The sequence below is a fragment of the Rutidosis leptorrhynchoides genome, chromosome 6 (assembly GCF_046630445.1).
Source record: "Rutidosis leptorrhynchoides isolate AG116_Rl617_1_P2 chromosome 6, CSIRO_AGI_Rlap_v1, whole genome shotgun sequence".
NCBI classification, from domain to species: domain Eukaryota; kingdom Viridiplantae; phylum Streptophyta; class Magnoliopsida; order Asterales; family Asteraceae; genus Rutidosis; species Rutidosis leptorrhynchoides.
In genome coordinates, this window is record NC_092338.1 from 360219583 (window position 1) to 360240194 (window position 20612).

Below are 20612 nucleotides of genomic sequence, written 5' to 3' on the forward strand. Positions count from 1 at the left end.
GTCTAGTTCCCGTTAATTGACACTTTTGTTCTTACTTGTAATTCACTTTACCAATTATTCCGAATACCGTTAAAAAGAAAGTTTTCCTAAATCAAAGTGGACCTCTCAACAGAGACTCGTAATCATACAATGTATCTGATAAATCAATCATTTGATATTATCTTCTAATTCCGTCGATAAACATATTGAAATAAATACGTTCATGTAAAGTATTATACGTTTAATACTTTGTTAATATTTTCAAGTTATAATATATATATATATGTATATATATATATATATATATATAATCATATACATTTATGTATTGGTTCGTGAATCGTCGAAACTTGGTCGAGGTTAATTGAATGTATGAACACAGTTTAAAATTCTTAACAAACTTTGCTTATCGTGTCGGAATAATGTAAAGATTAAAGTTTAAATTTGGTCGAAAACTTCCGGGTCGTCACGACGTCAGCCTTTTTTACTGTTATACAGTAGCAAAAGATTTATTTCCCTTTTAATTTACTTACAGTTATGCAACAACTCTAACCTCCCACTAACGGTACATCCTGTCACCACTACAGCACCACCACCATTCGCCACCTGTGATGACCCGGAAATTTCTGACCAAATTTAAACTTTAATCTTTATATTATTCCGACACGATAAGCAAAGTTTGTTAAGTTAAATCTCAAGAATTTTAAACTGTGTTCATACATTCATTATAACCTCGACCAAATTCTGATGATTCACGAACCGTTATATATAAATAGATATGTATATGTATATATATATATATATATTATAACTTGAGAATATTAATAAAGTATTAAACGTATAATACTTTACATGAACGTATTTGTTTCAATATGATTTTTGACGAAATAAAAAAAAATATATTAAATGACTGAATTATCAGAAACATTGAATTATGATTACAAGTCTCTGTTGAGAGGTCCACTATGATTTGAGAAAATCTATTCCTCTTAACGATATTCAGAATAATTTGTAAAGCTATTTATAAATAAAAACAAAAAGTGTCATTTACTAAAGTTAGACAAAAGTTAGTGGAGAATTGGTTTCCATAATATTCTATTAATCTATTTTCAAACGTACAAAGATGTTTTTAGTTTAAAAAGAACTTTATTATTAAAACGTATATAACTTTTATAAATATCTAGAATCACTTTTGACAACTCATTACTTAACCAGTATAATAAATATAACGATATTTATATTTTATTTCATTAAATATATATAATGATTTAAATTAATATTATATATATTTATACGCGTATTATACATACATAGTTTTTATACTTTTACTATACTTTAACTTTACCTTTACTTTACTTTTACTTTACTTTAACTTTAATAATTCACTTTAATAATTCATACTTTAATAATTCACTTTAATAATTCACTTTAATAATTCATACTTTAATAATTCACTTTAATAATTTATACTTTAATAATTCACTTTAATAATTCATACTTTAATAATTCAAAAATCTATTATAAATAGAATTTAATAAGTTTCATTATTTCATAGAAACTTGAAAATATATTTCTCTAAACTCTCTCAATCGATTTATATATATATATTTGCTCTGTATTATTTCAAGATATTATTAGTATACATAAAATATTACGACGGAGTGCTGTCCGAGTGTTTTCAAAATAGTTTTTTTTTTGAATGAGTCGAAGCTAAGGAAATTATGGGTTATAGCTATGGAGGTGATGGGTATGGTTCATGGGTATGCTCGTGAGGTCAATCTAGTGTTTATCATCTCCGTTGCGTCTACGTACTTTCCTGCTATTGAATCTCAATATTGATACGTTCATGAATTCGAGGCCAACCTTGCACTTGTTAAATGACGTTATATGTATTTTTACTACGAAATACAGTATTGTGAGTTTCATTTGCTCCCTTTTATATATATTTTGGGACTGAGAATACATGCGCTGTTTTTATAAATGTTTTACGAAATAGGCACAAGTACTAAAACTAATTCTACGTGGGTTTAAACCAGAAATATACCCTTAGCTTGGTAACATTAAACTACTTGTCTATGTACGGTAGGCGCGAATCCTAAAGATAGATCTATTGGGCCTGACAAACCCCATCCTGACTATGGGATGCTTTAGTACTTCGAGGTTATTTTAAACACACCTGATCTGGTGTACTTCAGAGGGTAAAACATGAACGTTAAGGCTTGTTACCGGGTGCCTACAACTTATAGAATACTTTTATACACTTGCGAGTGTACATATATTTATAAACGGAAATCTTGTGGTCTATTAATATATTGAAATGATTGTTATGATAAACCTATGAACTCATCAACCTTTTGGTTGACACTTTAAAGCATGTTTATTCTCAGGTATTAAAGAAATCTTCCGCTGTGCATTAGCTCATTTTAAGGATATTACTTGGAGTCATTCATGGCATATTTTGAAAGACGTTGCATTCGAGTCATTGAGTTCATCAAGATTATTATTAAGCCAATTATAGTTGGATGTATTATGAAATGGTGTGCATACCGTCAACTTTCGTTGTAAAGAAAGTTTGTCTTTTAAAAACGAATGCAATGTTTATAAAATGTATCATATAGAGGTCAAATACCTCGCGATGTAATCAACTATTGTAAATCGTTTATAATGTATATGAACGGGTCCTTTCAGTTGGTATCAGAGCGGTGGTCTTAGCGAACCAGGTCTTGTATTAGTGTGTCTAACTGATAGTTGTTAAGATGCATTAGTGAGTCTGGACTTCAACCGTGTCTGCATGTCAAAAGTTTTGTTTATCATTTTTAGTCGAAAATCATCTACTTACCATCCTTATGAAATTACCTGCTTATCATTCTTAGTCTAGACACGTCTTGCTGAATTGATTGCATGAATAGTGTATAGACAAAATTCATATCTTAGCGTATCTGCTAAATCATATCTTATCGTATCTATTACCGTAAACTTTGCCTGACATATTCCGTAAATTCCTCCGTAATCTATGAAATCTTTTGATCTATATATATAGATATTCTATGTAGTTAGAATACCACCCGATAGCCGGAAAATCATTTCGTATCGAAAAATCCTTTATCAAATCGTACGAAATGGAATTCGTCATTAGTTCAAGTCCCTCGGATTCCGAAATGGAATCCCACTCAAGTTCCGAAAGCAGTGTGACCGGAATGGATCAACCAATTAGTCATCATCTATTCTGGATGAATTGGGGATGGGTTCGTAGCCTCCTTAATCATTGGAGACAAGAAGAAGGTGATCCCTTCCATCCACCACATTGCACTCTTGGCGAAGAACCTGAAGCACTTACCGGCGAACCTATCCGAAACACCATTTTCTCTCTTATTTCTAGAGTATCTCGTCACGATTACATACTACACCAAATTTTAGATCTTATTTATCCGCTCGTCCGAACCGACAATCACCCCGGTGTAATAGAAGAAGTCAACGAGCTTCGCGCTCGGGTAGTGGCTTTGGAGAATATGGTGCAAAGGTTACAAACACCAGCAGCAGCACCAGCAGTATAAACAGTACCACCATCAGCAACACCAACAGTACCATCACCACCACCACCAACAACATCCACATCCCACACCACAACATCACAATCTGTATCTCAAAAATCAACGTCATACGCCCTGTAAATATCCAGGAATATCAACAACAACAAACGATGAAGTATTAATTCATAAACTTCATTGAAGAGATATCTCTGCGGCAGTTATGTAATCTCCAAAATCTTAGAGATTATTTAATTCTGACCGTAAATCGGATGAGTGAACGGAGATGGTAGAGTAGAAACTTTGATCAAAAATGGTGTACGATTTACAAGCTAGAATTGTTTTACCAACAGCATCAACAGGACTGTAGCATCATCAACACAGTCAGTGCCGTCAGTATCGTCAGAATCAACAGCACCTGTAACATCATAAACTCTGTCAGTTCAAGAATCATTGTGGACATCATTACGAATCAACAACAAATATATTTTATCAACGAGTTATGAAGTATTAACTCATTTCCAATCGAAAGATTTATATGTATATTTTATATTTATAAATTTTTAAACCATAATAAATCTTCCCGTACTAAGCTATTATGTGTGAATCTTAACTACTCAGTTAATTCATATTACAAATATGCAATGATGTACGTTCTTCGTCCGCAACTTAACCATCGTTAATTACAATCTCTGTCTCAATTCAATAAAAATCCAATTCATAATAAATCAAGTGTATTATTCGAATATATGTTTGATTTTACACTTTCATCATCGATGTACTCGAAACTTTTCAAATAACATCATTCGTACCTTGCGAAGTTCATAAGAATTTCACGAAAACCAACAAATAACAAAGTAATGATTCATAATTTCAATATTATTGAAGAAATACTTATGCAATTTATAAAGTTTTAGGGATTACTCAATTCTAGTTCCAACCATAAAACAAATGAGTTTAATTTAATATTAACTCATTAAATCTATATTACATCTAAAGAAAATATACACATATATTTTCATAAAGACTGTAATAAACTTCTTTTGTACAAAATATTAATTGTGAAATTTTTTTAACGAGTAGGTAATACCCGAGAGATATACAAATTCACAATTAATATATTACATTTTTCGAAACTGATTCAGCAATCATCAACTATACTCCCTACTTTCACAACAATATCCATTCTTTCATATAAATCAAAATAATCATACTCATTCAAATTCAATTAGATATTCTGATTTTGAAATCGCATAATTCAATTCGAAATATAACCAGTATCATCACTCTTAGATTCCTATATCTTTCAAAGCTATACTTTGACTTCAAAACTGTGTTAGAACATCATATGTATTAACGATTACAATATGTGCTCAAACCCTTCGAAATTCCTGAAGACACTTCAACTAAGGAACAATCGAGATGATGATCCAACCACATGTTACCCACAGTTATACACCTGAAAAACTCTCAAAACCCAAGTCATAGTTCGACACGTATCCGTGTTAGACCCTTTGACATTTACTAGCTAAAATAACTTTTCAATTCCGTTTCAAAATAGACAGTTTTGTCACAGCTCCAGCAAGTCAACTTCGACTTCTCAATCAAAACAGTCTTATTATAACCTCGATAGATACGTTGCCCTTTCGCCAATGTTACCGGGGAATCGTTTATATTCACCACATTAGCAATAAACTTACCAACAACTTCACTGATCTTTAACTTTTCAAAAAAAAAATCATTATAATTATCGAAACCCTATCATATACTCATTCGTACCTTATAATAAGAATTGTCATACCAATTATTGAGAATCAGCAATCAGTATTTTGAAACCTCGCAGCATGTCTACATCAACAATTACATATACACACAACGTCTACCTCCAAGACTTACATTCTTTGAATGAGAAATTTCTGAAAAACACCCTAAACTGCGAACCAGTTCTCGAAATTTTGAAAAATGCTGATGAAGCAGCAAAAACTGTAAACGACCTTAACAGTAAAAAGTTGGATGATAAAGGATAGTATATTGGCAAAGCTCAGAAAAAGAGAAGCTTTGGAACTGGAAAACGGATTGAGCAAAGTATGAAGGAGGTTGTGGACAAATCACAAAGGCTGAACCTGCCTTCAAAGAATCCAAATGATTCAGTACTTGCTGAAGTCATTAACGAATACCTTGCTCCTGACTCTAAACCCCTGCGGACAATATCCTTCATCATCCTCTGATATTAGACATTCTAAGATATCAACGTATCTTTCATTATAAATATCATCCATACTTCTGAAGATATTTTTATAATTATTCTTATCTGAAATCATTTACCTTTTCGCGCTATCTGTATTATATCATAAAAGAAACTATTTTAGTTTCTAAATTCTGAAACATTCGAGTTTAAAATAGGAATATTCTTGAAGAAGTGTTGGGAGCTGAAGCATGAGTTAGTATAATATAATGACACTTGATCAACGTGATTATATTACAGTAATTCATGCTGAGTTTCTAAATAGAACATGATGATTCACAGATCATAACTTCATCATGTGCTATGTTACACGACTCTTGTATTCTCTTTGATCTCTAAATATCAAGAAAATATTTCTTGATGATTCGGCCTTTTTCGAGGTATTCTGGTAATTTGACAAGTCAAGATCGTGCCATTACAATTTCCTTCCTAGAACATTAACAATGTTCATTCTGAAATTTATATCTGCGAATTCTGGACCATTACAAGCGGTGCTTAATCGCAAAAAGAAGAAACGAAAGGACAAAGCTCCGAACTAGAAATGGGAGTATAAATCATAGCAAATAGAAGAGAGCATTAACTGTGGATGACAATGATTATAGAAGAAGCAAGGACTTTGAAATATAAGGGAAGATATAAAACCCAACAACAACCCAGAAATCACAAATCGTATATATCAATGCATAGAGCAATATAAAGACATGGGAGAACTAAAAACACTATAAAACCAAGAGTATAGTAGAAGTAAATAGATTCTTCCGGAGGCAGATGAAAAAGAAGAGCGACATATATGAAAGTGAGGAGTATATCAAGAATCAGCACTGGATGAAGCATATTGACAAATACTTTAAAATATGAGTTGAGAAGGTGTTAGTTGTAAGAAAACAAATGAGGTGGATTTATAGTGAAATATCCGATAGAGAAATCAAAATGGATTATCGCATTAATTCAAAGAGGATCATAATTTCCTTAATCGCCGAATAATCAAATCCAATATAGATTACAAAGATTTTCTTTTCATAGATCAATCGTGATGACGTCAAAAGATACGACGAATCACTATTATCTTATTTCATTCATTTACGATAACTTCACTCACACGCTTTGAGTAATCGAATTATTTTATCCATTCTTCTTGAACATGATAAAACTCTATAATCGTTATAATAACATTCTCATTGTTAGTCATGACGACCTCTATCAAATTTCGGGGACGAAATTTCTTTAACGGGTAGGTACTGTGATGACCCGGAAATTTCCGACCAAATTTAAACTTTAATCTTTATATTATTCCGACACGATAAGCAAAGTTTGTTAAGTTAAATCTCAAGAATTTTAAACTGTGTTCATACATTCATTATAACCTCGACCAAATTCTGACGATTCACGAACCGTTATATATAAATAGATATGTATATGTATATATATATATATTATAACTTGAGAATATTAATAAAGTATTAAACGTATAATACTTTACATGAACGTATTTGTTTCAATATGATTTTCGACGAAATAAAAAAAATATATATTAAATGACTGAATTATCAGAAACATTGAATTATGATTACAAGTCTCTGTTGAGAGGTCCACTATGATTTGAGAAAATATATTCCTCTTAACGATATTCAGAATAATTTGTAAAGCTATTTATAAATAAAAACAAAAAGTGTCATTTACGAAAGTTAGACAAAAGTTAGTGGAGAATTGGTTTCCATAATATTCTATTAATCTATTTTTAAACGTACAAAGACGTTTTTAGTTTAAAAAGAACTTTATTATTAAAACGTATATAACTTTTATAAATATCTAGAATCACTTTTGACAACTCATTACTTAACCAGTATAATAAATATAACGATATTTATATTTTATTTTATTAAATATATATAATGATTTAAATTAATATTATATATATTTATACGCGTATTATACATACATAGTTTTTATACTTTTACTATACTTTAACTTTACCTTTACTTTACTTTTACTTTACTTTAACTTTAATAATTCACTTTAATAATTCATACTTTAATAATTCACTTTAATAATTCATACTTTAATAATTCACTTTAATAATTCATACTTTAATAATTCACTTTAATAATTTATATTTTAATAATTCACTTTAATAATTCATACTTTAATAATTCACTTTAATAATTCAAAAATCTATTATAAATAGAATTCAATAAGTTTCATTATTTCATAGAAACTTGAAAATATATTTCTCTAAACTCTCTCAATCGATTTATATATATATATATATATATATTTGCTCTGTATTATTTCAAGATATTATTAGTATACATAAAATATTACGACGGAGTGCTGTCCGAGTGTTTTCAAAATAGTTTTTTTTAATGAGTCGAAGCTAAGGAAATTATGGGTTATAGCTATGGAGGTGATGGGTATGGTTCATGGGTATGCTCGTGAGGTCAATCTAGTGTTTATCATCTCCGTTGCGTCTACGTACTTTCCTGCTATTGAATCTCAATATTGATACGTTCATGAATCCGAGGCCAACCTTGCACTTGTTAAATGACGTTATATGTATTTTTACTACGAAATACAGTATTGTGAGTTTCATTTGCTCCCTTTTATATATATTTTGGGACTGAGAATACATGCGCTGTTTTTATAAATGTTTTACGAAATAGGCACAAGTACTAAAACTAATTCTACGTGGGTTTAAACCAGAAATATACCCTTAGCTTGGTAACATTAAACTACTTGTCTATGTACGGTAGGCGCGAATCCTAAAGATAGATCTATTGGGCCTGACAAACCCCATCCTGACTATGGGATGCTTTAGTACTTCGAGGTTATTTTAAACACACCTGATCTGGTGTACTTCAGAGGGTAAAACATGAACGTTAAGGCTTGTTACCGGGTGCCTACAACTTATAGAATACTTTTATACACTTGCGAGTGTACATATATTTATAAACGAAAATCTTGTGGTCTATTAATATATTGAAATGATTGTTATGATAAACCTATGAACTCTTCAACCTTTTGGTTGACACTTTAAAGCATGTTTATTCTCAGGTATTAAAGAAATCTTCCGCTGTGCATTAGCTCATTTTAAGGATATTACTTGGAGTCATTCATGGCATATTTTGAAAGACGTTGCATTCGAGTCATTGAGTTCATCAAGATTATTATTAAGCCAATTATAGTTGGATGTATTATGAAATGGTGTGCATGCCGTCAACTTTCGTTGTAAAGAAAGTTTGTCTTTTAAAAACGAATGCAATGTTTATAAAATGTATCATATAGAGGTCAAATACCTCACGATGTAATCAACTATTGTAAATCGTTTATAATGTATATGAACGGGTCCTTTCACCACCACCCACCACACCACCACCACCATCCGCCACCAGCCATCAGTCATTGCCAGAACACCATTTACAGTTATTACCGGAAACAAACACCAGATCTGTTGGCGATTTGTTAATGGTCATAACGACGAAACCATGCATCACCGCCGTCAACTAGAAAAAAAAACATAACAGAAACCTATATGACGGCGTCGACTTTTGTGTAATGACTGCGACGAGATGAGAGAGATAAAATAAAAAAAGGAGAAGGTATGGTGGTTCCAGACGGCGGCTTGATGGTGATCGAAGGTGGTTGTTGCATATAAACAGAAATGGATGACGTTTAAGTGTAGAGCAGTGACAGAAAGGAGCGGGAGAGACGATTGTCCTTGGTTTGGAGGTGATGACTGCGGAATCTGGTGGTGATGGTGGCGGCTGATATATGAGGGATGAGAGAGGAAGTTTTAGGGTTTGTGTGGATATGAGAATGAAGGTAGGTGTATACAGCCTTGCTATTCGAGAAGTTTTATCTACTCCGTATATAACTTTCAACCATTTAACATGGACTCAAAAATGCCTTTAAATCTTTTAGATAAAACTGGGCTAACCCATAGAATTGGGCCTTTATCATTATTCTCAAGTTCCAGAATATTTCTTTATTGTTATTGTTATGGTTATTATTATGATGAAAATTTAATCATAGAAAGATACACAAGTAAAAGTGAAATGCATAACCCCCCCTTTTTTTTTTCTTAACGTAAGCATTAAGTTATATTTAGATTTTTTCTTTTTCATTACCCTTAACTGATTTTACTCTTTGATTATAACATGTTTACAAATAATAACATGTTTAAAATGATATATACTAAATGTAACGTACGTGTGTGTGTATATATATATATATATATATATATATATATATATATATATATATATATATATATATAATTTGTTATTATTTTACATACAAATATCTTATAAAATTTATTTTACCGAAATTAACAAATTGATAACTTTAGTTTTTTATCGGCTTGAAAATGTATACTAAAACTGTTATGGGCATTCATTGTCCATGTTGACACATTTGTAAATACCCTCAATTTTGGAGATAATTTGGTAATTTGCATTTTTTTTTAAATCACATTATTATTATTATTATTATTATTTTTTAACTTTTATTCACTTCGTTATTGACTTTTCTTACTCATTCTTCTATTTTTCAAACGTTCAAATTAATTAACCGTTAACTGTTTTTTTAGCATTCAATTAACTGATCGTCAACGGACTAAAACCATCCGCAGCGAAGCGCGGTTCTTTTATACTTACTCGTTATAATTATTACGGAGTAATTTATAATTTATTTATATTTATATTATATTATACATATATTCAATTGGAAAACACAAAAAGACAAAAAAACGAGCACTGTTCAATTGGGACCCAATTGTAAAAAAACTCAACTTCAAGCCTTGACTTTTAAACCATACATGGCTTTTAAACCATATTATTTCGAATTAATATATATTAACTGTTGTAAATTAAATTAGAAATGTATAAATGGCTGGATAATTGTGGAATCCAATTCCAAGCGAAGGGTTGCGAGTTCGACCCACGGCTTGGTCATATTTTATTTTTATTTTATTTTTTACTAAAAATATACAAATTCACTAGATGTATACTTCTACTTCTTAATATTTAACATCTTTGAATTGTTGTTTGGGTGGTTAGAGTGTTACTATGCTTAATGTAGTTTTAGGTTCAATCTTTAACATCAATTTCTTTTAATTGATTAAAACTTATCCGTCGCAACGTGGGGTAACCCAAAAACTTGTTTATATTTATACGGAGTAGTAGTGATGATTATACTATACTATTATACTATAGTTTTAACGATAGCAGGCCGTGTTTAGCAAAATCTGAAAAATAAACACATTCGTACTCTCAAACTTTATCAGAATTATTGATCGATCATCAAATTTGACGCTACTGTCTGGACGTTAGGTTAAGCTTTCTACGCTGATTCACCTCTTTAACTCAATCGATCTCCTGCTCTGAATCCCTATGGACGGACTTCGTAAACATCAGGTGTGTTTATCTGCTCAAATATCGAATTTAATTTACTGTAATTCAGTATGATTCATTGATTAGTTGTTATTATGTATTCGTTTCCATCTCAAATCGATCTAAATGTTAGTGTGATTTTCCGTTTAATTAATTTGCGGTTGATTGTATTGAAATGATGAATATATTTTTACAGACACACATACATACATACATACATACATACATACATACATACATATGTATAGATAAGTTACTACCGTTCTTATTTTAAATGAATTCTTACATGTGTGAATAACATATGAATGTTTGCTTTGAGTTGGATTTAGGTTTCGCTCGGTGGTTCGAGTGCGAAAGAGATCACTAGAGATGCCTTACTTGAGAAGGTTACACAAGAGAGGGAATTTCGCAATTACGTGCGGCGAGCTACTGCAGCTTCACTGTTTATTCAGGTTTACAACATAAATTAAAATTCAGTTATTAGCATAATTTATTACACCTGATAAGTAAACCACTGGTAACAAAGTTTGTATGTCAATTTTGCTATCGATATGATACCAGGATTCAATAGAAATCATTCTGTTCATGCTAAAGTAAGGGTGCAAGATTGTGATATGCTTCATTTATATGAATGAAAAATGATGTGTTAAGTTTATGTGCAGAGGGTTTGGAGACGTTATATTTCGATGAAGGTGGTAGCTGCACACATACAAGAAGAGTGGAAGGAGATGATTGGTTGTCATACGTTTAATACGAGCAAAAATTGGATTTCGAACGATGTGTTGAGACCTTTTCTTTTCTTTGTTACAACTTTAGCAACTCGGCGTCGAAGGTTTGAAGATAGAGATGTTGATTGTATGCAGATCTGCTTCAAGATTCTTTTAGAGAGTATAAATTCCAGTGGTATGCCTTTTCTGTCAATGAAAATAATAGTAATTTGTATAAGCTGCACCTTTTTCATATCTGACTATGTTAGTGAGCAATTTTAAACTTATTTTTGTACTTTTTATTTATCTCTTTTGAAGATCCACAAAGAAACTTTTGCAACCTGGCTGTATCGAGCGTTGAAGAGCGTAGAACATGGACATATCAAGCGAAGAAGTTGATTAGCTTATGCGTACTCATTCTTTCAGAATGTGATTACTCATGTCAACAGGGACATCAATATGTTCCCCTTACATCTATGGCGATGCGCTTTGTTGTTAGCTTGACTGACCTGAAAAGTTGGAAAGCTCTTGATGATGTCATGCTTCTAGATGCAAACAAGGCAGTGAATGATCTAGTAGTGTACATGTGCAGTGAGAAAAGTCTACTTTACCCTTCCATCAGAAGATACCTTAGTAGATTGGATGTTCCTTTCTCCACACCTGTTGGCCATACAGATGACAGTTTTTTAATTACAGCGAGTGCAATCACTTTGGCACTTCGACCCTTTAATAGTAGCAATATGGATATGAATGAGGACGGGATCGTTGATTTTCAGATTGCTGTTGAGCAGTACTGTGTGTTTGTGCTTACTTTACCATGGTTTACTCAAAGGCTGCCAACAGTGCTTTTATCTGCTTTGAAACATAAATCTATCTTATCACCATGTTTCAGGCAAATATTGGTAAGGCTTGTGCGAAAACATTCTACATTACATCTTTTATCACGTTGTACTAGAACTTACAGTTTTGAGCATTTGTGTAGAATTCCTAGGGTTAGTGTCTGATATATTTTAACCAATATAACATCATAAATGAGGAAATAAATATTCTTATACGCATGGACTTGAGATTTTTTAGACACCATATGTTACTTTAGGAGTGTACTTTGAAAAGATTAAAAATAGCTCAATTCGTGTTTGTGTTGGTTCGATTATGGATACAGTAGGTTATGATGATTATCTATGAAGATGATGATGATGGTATGAATATGATGATGAATCCGATGAAAATTGAACGCTGAAAATAGTTACAAGATGTAGATAGTTTGTTATGATAATTGTGAGGGGAAGGAATTGGTTAAGATGCTAGAAGTGTAACTCCTAAATGAATGGGGATGGTGTGTATTTATAGTAGCATACTCACAATGTACACTTTAAAGATTTAAGGGCCATTTAGATCTTTTTACTTTACAAATCATATCAACCAAAACTAGACCTTAACATACTTTAATAACATGGCACTTAATAGAGCTAGGGAACCAACACACACATGGCAAACGGTAAATTCTATATAATTGTATTGGTCCAGATATGTGTTTTGAGCCTTGTATGATGAATTATCTTTTAGGTTTATTAGCTCTTCATTTGTCAATTACATAATCTTTCATAAAGTATGCAAAGCTGATCAATCTTTGGCAGGTGATGGCAGATCTCGAAAGAGAGAGTTCTAGAAGAGATTTTAAAGTTGAATAAATTGGACCATAGCTCAAATACAAAGACGTTACCACCCGTTGGTTGGGCACTTGCAAATATAATTTGTCTAGTGGTAGACAACCATACTACGGATATTGGAAAATTCACTCAAGGTCTAGATTTTTCATCCTATATTCAAGTTGCTATCATACTTGCTGAAAACTTATTAACTTGCTTTGAGGAAGGTGGATGGTTTAAAGACGACCCGTCACTCCAAGTTAACATTGACCCGTTGGTTGAATCACCTGACAAAATATCTTTTGAGTCGCTGAAACATTCTAATATGTCATACTCAGATTTACTTAAACCTGTTTGTCAACAATGGCATTTGATGAAGTTGTTGACATTAAACAAGGGTTCACCGATTCAGAAAGCTGATTGTGAATTAACGGATGTTGCATATTATTATTCTTGCATGCTTAGAATATTTACAGTACTTAATCCGGTGGTTGGGTCGATGCCGATTCTCAATATGCTCTCTTTTACCCCTGGATTCCTTTTGAATTTGTGGGAAGCACTTGAAAAGTCGTTTTATCCTAATTTAAGTTCCGTACATGATGCTACCGTTTCTAATAGTGAAGACTTTAAAGATGGGACCTTTAAGAAAAAGAAAAAGAAAAAGGGGGCGGCTAAGAATGGAAGCACCAAATGGGTCAACGTGTTAAATAAGATCACCCGAAAGTCCCAAGGAGATAACGAGCCGACAGAATCCGTTAACGACCTTGGAACTCAAACGAGTGCGGATGACCCATCTGATGTATGGGATATCGAGTCTTTAAGAAGAGGTCCTGAAGGTTTAACAACTGGTTCTTCTCATTTAATCCACCTATTTTGTGCTACTTATTCACATTTGTTACTGGTTCTTGATGACATAGAGTTCTATGAGAAACAGGTAGCGTGTGAGTGTCTTATGCTGATATAAATATCCACAAGTTTTCTATGTTATATGAAACTAATGCATCACTTTAACAATTGATTAGGCTCCGTTTACTTTGGAGCAACAGCGCCGAATCGCATCAATGGTGAATACATTAGTTTATAATGCTCTTTCCCATAACGTTCCTTGGCGTAATCGTGCTCTTATGGACGCTGCTGTTCGTTGTCTACATTTGTTGTATGAAAGGGACTGTAGGCACCAGTTTTGTCCCCCTGCTCTATGGCTTTCTCCGGCTAAAAAGAATAGGCCACCAATTGCTGTTGCTGCCCGAACTCATGAAGTTGTGTCAGCTAATCTGAGATCTGATGATTCATTGGCCATTTCAAGTATGCACTCTGTTATCACTACAACCCCACATGTTTTCCCATTTGAAGAAAGGTAATTGCTAGTGAATGTGGTCCATTAAACCCGTCATTCTTATATTCATTCAAGTTAATAGAATTAAGACTTTGTAAGCAAATAAAATTAGAATTAAACTTAAAATTTACTAATTAAGCAATTGAAGTTATAATCAAGCAAGTTACAATTAAAACTTACTAACATTTAGAAAATGTCGTTCGTGTAATTACACATTTGACGCTCCCCCCAAGATACCAACAAACCTTTCCTGGTATTCTACTCTTCTTACGAACTTATATAATTTTTGAAAATACTGTGGAGAAATATACCACAAGAACAATTACATCATCTTTAGCCAATTCTTTTGACACATCTTTTGACTACACGATTTGCATATGAGTATATGACTGAAAAATATCCTTCATTTTACCAAAAACATCATTTCCCTAAGATGAATATCTATGATTCCATGTTGCTCCTCCAAGTATAAGTGGTCAGTTAAAGGGTAGTGATTTCACAATAGCTTTTATGTTGAATTTATTATATTTGTAAATTGCAAGTTTCGTTTGGAGAAACTTAAATCGAGTCATAAAGTGATGTACCAGATTTTGGGGGAATGAATTCAAAACCCTTGGTCAAAATTTCAAGAATTTTGAATGGGGTTTGAATTCATTCTCTAAAAACTAGTTCATCGCTATTCATCACATCATGACTCAATTTAGGTTTTTTCAAACGAAATTTCCAATTTACTAGTATAATAAGCCCAACACAAACGCTATTGTAAGATTTGTACTTTTAACCGACCACTTATACTTTGAGGGGCAACGTGGAATCGTCGGTATTCATCTGAAACAACATGATTTTTTTGGTAAGATGAGGGATATTTTTCAGTCGGAGGCAAATATCGTGAAGTCGAAATATGTGTTGAAAGAATTGGCTAATGATGATGAGATTGTTTTTATTTGGAACAACAACCTTGTGGTTTGTTTCTCGACAGTATTTTAGAAAACTGTATAAATTAGTAAGGAGAGTAGAATCACCAGTGTACCAGGAAAGCTTTGTTGGTGTCTTGGAGGTTAGCGTCAAATGTGTCATCATACTAATGACATTTTCTAAAATGTTAGTAAGTTATAATTTTAGTTTGCTTGATTATAACTTAAATTTGATTAATGGGGAAATCACATAAAAAGGTAACCTATTTTCCCTGTTTTTCTATTCTGGGTAATATATTTTATTCGGATATAAAAAATGAGTCTTTTTTCAAAAGTTAATTAAAAAGAGGGGTGCCGTTAACTTTTGTTAACTTTCTCAGTTAAGTGTTAACTTCGCATAACATGTCAAGTCCTTTATCGACCAACATTTTCAACTCGCGATTTTGACGCACGTTTTCAACGCGCGATTCATACATGCGTTTTCGACCTGCGTTTTCGAGACGTTTTTTTACTAGAGTTTTCGACTTCTGGAGGCGCGTTTTCAACTCGCGATTTCGAGGTGCGTTTTCGAGGGGCGTTTTTCGGCGCGCGTTTTCAAGGCGCGTTTTCGAGCCGAAAAAGCGCCTCGAAAACGCACCTCGTTAACCGCCTCGAAAAGGCGTGCCGAATTCGCGAGTTGAAAACGCGCCTCCAGAATGCTGGTCGAAAACTCTGGTAAAAAACGCGCCTCGAGAACGCGCCTTAAAAAACGCGCTTCGAAAACACAGGTCAAAAACTCGTGTAGGAATTGCACGTCGAAATCGTGAGTTGAAAATGTTGGTCGATAAATGACTTGACATGTTATCCGAAGTTGACACAATTAACTGAGAAAGTTAACGAAAGTTAACGACACGCCTCTTTTTGATTAACTTTTGAAAAAAGACTCATTTTTTTTTATATCCAAATGAAATATATTACCTAGAATAGGAAAACAGGAAAAATAGGTTACCTTTTTATGTAATTTTCCCTTGATTAATTGGTAAGTTTTAGTTTTACTTGCTTGTTATCCATAGATAAGGTTTTTAAGACAGATTGTTCGCTTGGCAGAGTTCAGATGTTCAGAGAATTTATTAGCATGGACAAAGTCTCACGTAGAATGGCTGGTGAAATGATTGGACCTGGTCCACAGGCGGTTGAGGTAGTAATTCGCCGTAGTCATATCATTGAAGACGGATTCCAACAATTAAATTCTCTTGGATCAAGATTAAAGTCTAGCATCCATGTGTCGTTTGTTAGTGAATGTGGTCTCCCTGAGGCTGGACTAGACTATGGTGGCTTATCAAAAGAGTTTCTAACTGATATAGCTAAAGCCGCTTTTGCCCCCGAGTAAGTTCATATTTTTTTTAATTTTTTTTTTTCTCATATTTTATATATATACTCACACCACTTGTGGACTTTGAAAGTATAAATGTTTGTTAATTTATTTATATTGTTAGTTATGGGCTATTCGTTCAGACCTCAACTTCAGACAGACTTCTAATTCCAAGTCCAACTGCAAGATTTATGGATAATGGTGTACAAATGATAGAGTTTTTTGGAAGAGTTGTTGGTAAAGCACTCTATGAAGGAATATTACTAGATTATTCCTTCTCCCATGTATTTGTACAAAAACTGCTAGGACGCTATAGCTTTATTGATGAGCTTTCAGCACTGGATCCAGAACTCTACAAGAACCTTATGTATGTTAAGGTAACCATTTGTTAAAAGTACATATCTAATCTAAAAGTATATTTCATTATAGAAAAAGAAATAATTTACTGTAAAATTGGGAAGACGATTTCATCTTTTCCATAGTACAAGTGCTGTATAAATTGAAGTATATGCACTTCATAAAAAAGATAGTGATGTATTGGTAGCCATTTTGTTGCAGCATTATGATGGTGATGTAAAGGATCTCTCACTAGACTTCACGATTACTGAAGAGTTACCCGGGAAACGGCATGTTGTAGAACTTAAACCTGGTGGCAAGGATATCACGGTGACAAATGATAACAAGTTGCAATACATATATGCTATGGCAGACTTTAAACTTAACCGGCAGGTATATAAACAAAGTTTTCTATATGATCTTAAGATATGTGCTCTTCTAATTGATTTATATTTTTGATGCCAGGTATTGCCACTTTCTAATGCATTTTATAGGGGATTGACAGATCTCATATCCCCATCTTGGTTAAAACTGTTTAACACCAGCGAATTCAATCAGGTATTTGTTCTTTTTAGATGTATCTGAGTTTAACTCTTAACTCTAAATTAACCCTAATGGTTGATACTGATAGCTTGTGTATGTTTCAAGCTTCTTTCTGGTGGTAATCATGATATAGACGTTGATGATTTGAGGAATAATACACGATATACTGGTGGTTACACTGAAGGGAGTCGAACGGTTAAGCTCTTTTGGGAGGTAAACTCAATATAGCTTTTTTTTATTTATTATTTTATTATTTTTTGTAAAGCACACTAAATATAGCTGCTGATATGATCTAATGTCTGTTTCTTTAAATTTCCCTTTTAAGAAAGGCACTTGTTAGATTATGATGCTGCTACTGACATCTGTCCCTTTCTTTAAAAGTAGTTACCTATGAGATTTTGTTGCTTATCTTTTCTCAGGTTATAAGAGAATTCGAGCCAAAAGAACGTTGTATGCTAATGAAGTTTGTAACAAGTTGTTCTCGAGCTCCTTTGCTCGGTTTTAAACACCTTCAGCCAAGTTTCACCATCCACAAGGTAACTTTTTAGCTTTCATCATGTACACTATTACTTTTAAAGCTCTGCCCATAAAACTAATAAACCATTAAACCATTATTATTAACATAACAGAAAGGTTTAAAAGAGAAATTGATTCTATCTTGAAATAGAAAGTGTTTCGTTATACCTAGGTAGGGGTTATAAATATACAATTAGAACCAAGGTGACGTTTAGAAAAATAACAAGATATTTAATTCATGTAGGTTGCATGCGATGTACCTCTTTGGGCCTCATTTGGAGGACAAGATGTGGATCGCCTTCCCTCAGCTTCAACGTGCTATAATACTCTTAAGGTACCTCATAACGTTTAGTTTCTGTTTTGCGACTAAAAGGTGAGTTTTGAAACTACTCTTGACCACACGTACTTTTATTTATACCATGGTATGCAGCTCCCAACTTACAAAAGATCTACCACGTTGAGAACAAAGCTACTATATGCCATCAATTCCAATGCGGGATTTGAACTTTCATGATCACTTAAATTATACTGCTTGCTTAGGTAAGAATTCTAACTACCTCTGATTTGTATCTATGTACGTTTTTGTGTGTATTGAATGTATGGCATGCTACACATGTTACCTCTCTAAATCATCTGGATATTTAGTGGCGAATAACCACTCTAAAGTAGTACTCTACATTCTTTTTTGAAAGATTAAAAAAAAAAAAAATCATCATTTTGACAAGTGTAAAACAATGAATACCAACCTTATTCACCAAGATCAACTTTAAGGTCAAACTGGCATTTAATGTGTACAAAGGGAGTAATTGACAAACTTTTGGATATGATATAGACTTTTCTTGATTTCTTTGCATTACATCTTTGTATATTACAATGTTGATATATCTTTTAGGATATTCTGCCTATTTAGTTATAATGATGAAACTACTTGACAATATGTTCACATTCTAAGAAGATTATATTTTGTTTGAAAGTGTAAAGGTGCTAATTGCTAATATTAGTAATTTTGTTGCTTTAAATGCGGAAATTAGAATTTCAAAGTCAACATAGGATTAAAGAGGTGCTCTTTTGGCATGAATACTTGTACGATTGTAGTGTGTCTTCTAGTCAAGCAAGCCTGCTAAAATAACTATATACCGAGTTGTTTGAGGATATTTTGTTCCGAGAAGAATGTAATTAGTTCACTGCCATAAACACGTATAATCACCTTCGTATTCTCACACATTCATATTAGCTAATTCTTATCATACCATTTCTTGTATTATCATTCATTTATGAACTACCTAAGACTCATATAACTTGTGATCATACTTTTGATATATATATGAGTGGAAAGGAACACATGCACTACTGTTTCTAATACCTTTTCCCCATCTGTTTACAGAGACTTGTGCTGCCAAAGATGTTTGAAAGGTTGAGCGATACACTGAAGTACAAACGTATATACTGATTTTTAAGGGAATTGCATCCTTCTGTTTTTGTAATTACTATGTATGCTATATATGTTTTTGAGAAAATATAAATGTAACATCAGTGTCACATTATTACCATGATTTTCTTGTTTGAGGTAGACTAATTTTAAAACTACAGTATGTTCAGTGCTGAATGACTCCCAATTTAAGCCCAAATCACAAGTCAACCTTAAAAACTTAGATCGAGTTGGCATTGTAAGTTCGTTCAAGCTGCTTTTATTGCAGACGGACATCTCGAAAGGGCTATTTGTGGAACCTAACAGTAACGTCTCTTGAAATCTGGTAACCGAACACTAATTTAACGATTTATGCAATGCATGACAATTGACAAGTCAAACACAATTTTCCTGAAAGCATTTGTTGACGAACAGAGTCAACATGCAGAAACAGAATAAGAATATGTTGAAATCCTCATCGGCTGGATTACCGCATGATACAGTTGGAGTAAGCATGTGGAGAGACCCGTTTTTAGTTGGTCTGACTTTCTGACCTCTAGTCTACTAGTTAGTATTTTGATCGTAAGTTTCTGCTTGAGTGCTCGGAACTCAGTTTAATGAGATCAAAGTTCTAGAAACTAGACATAATTCTCTACAACCTTTGTTCATTAACATGTCAAAGTTTCTAGAAGAAGAAGGTAAGTTGAGAGCGTC

At 32.8% G+C, this 20612-nt stretch overlaps 1 protein-coding gene across 3 annotated transcripts; it reads left to right on the forward strand.

Moving 5' to 3' along the window:
• The first annotated feature begins 11001 nt into the window (after positions 1–11001).
• Positions 11002–20145, forward strand: LOC139851800 (E3 ubiquitin-protein ligase UPL7). Of its 3 annotated transcripts, XM_071840976.1 has the most exons (15): positions 11002–11162; positions 11468–11590; positions 11801–12041; positions 12164–12747; positions 13493–14428; positions 14517–14851; positions 16831–17109; positions 17220–17472; positions 17654–17824; positions 17897–17989; positions 18080–18187; positions 18394–18510; positions 18735–18824; positions 18921–19030; positions 19875–20145. In XM_071840976.1, exons 1-14 carry the CDS (start codon positions 11139–11141, stop codon positions 19002–19004), a joined length of 3438 nt encoding a protein of 1145 aa, XP_071697077.1. In that variant the 5' UTR covers positions 11002–11138; the 3' UTR covers positions 19005–19030; positions 19875–20145. The 3 variants fall into 3 exon arrangements, 2 of the variants coding, with proteins under 2 accessions (XP_071697077.1, XP_071697079.1); XR_011760726.1 differs by lacking the exons at positions 18735–18824; positions 18921–19030; positions 19875–20145 and having other exon boundaries at positions 18063–18187; XM_071840978.1 differs by lacking the exons at positions 17897–17989; positions 18080–18187; positions 18394–18510; ... (1 more) ...; positions 18921–19030; positions 19875–20145 and having other exon boundaries at positions 17220–17462; positions 17654–17805.
• Positions 20146–20612: the final 467 nt, after the last annotated feature.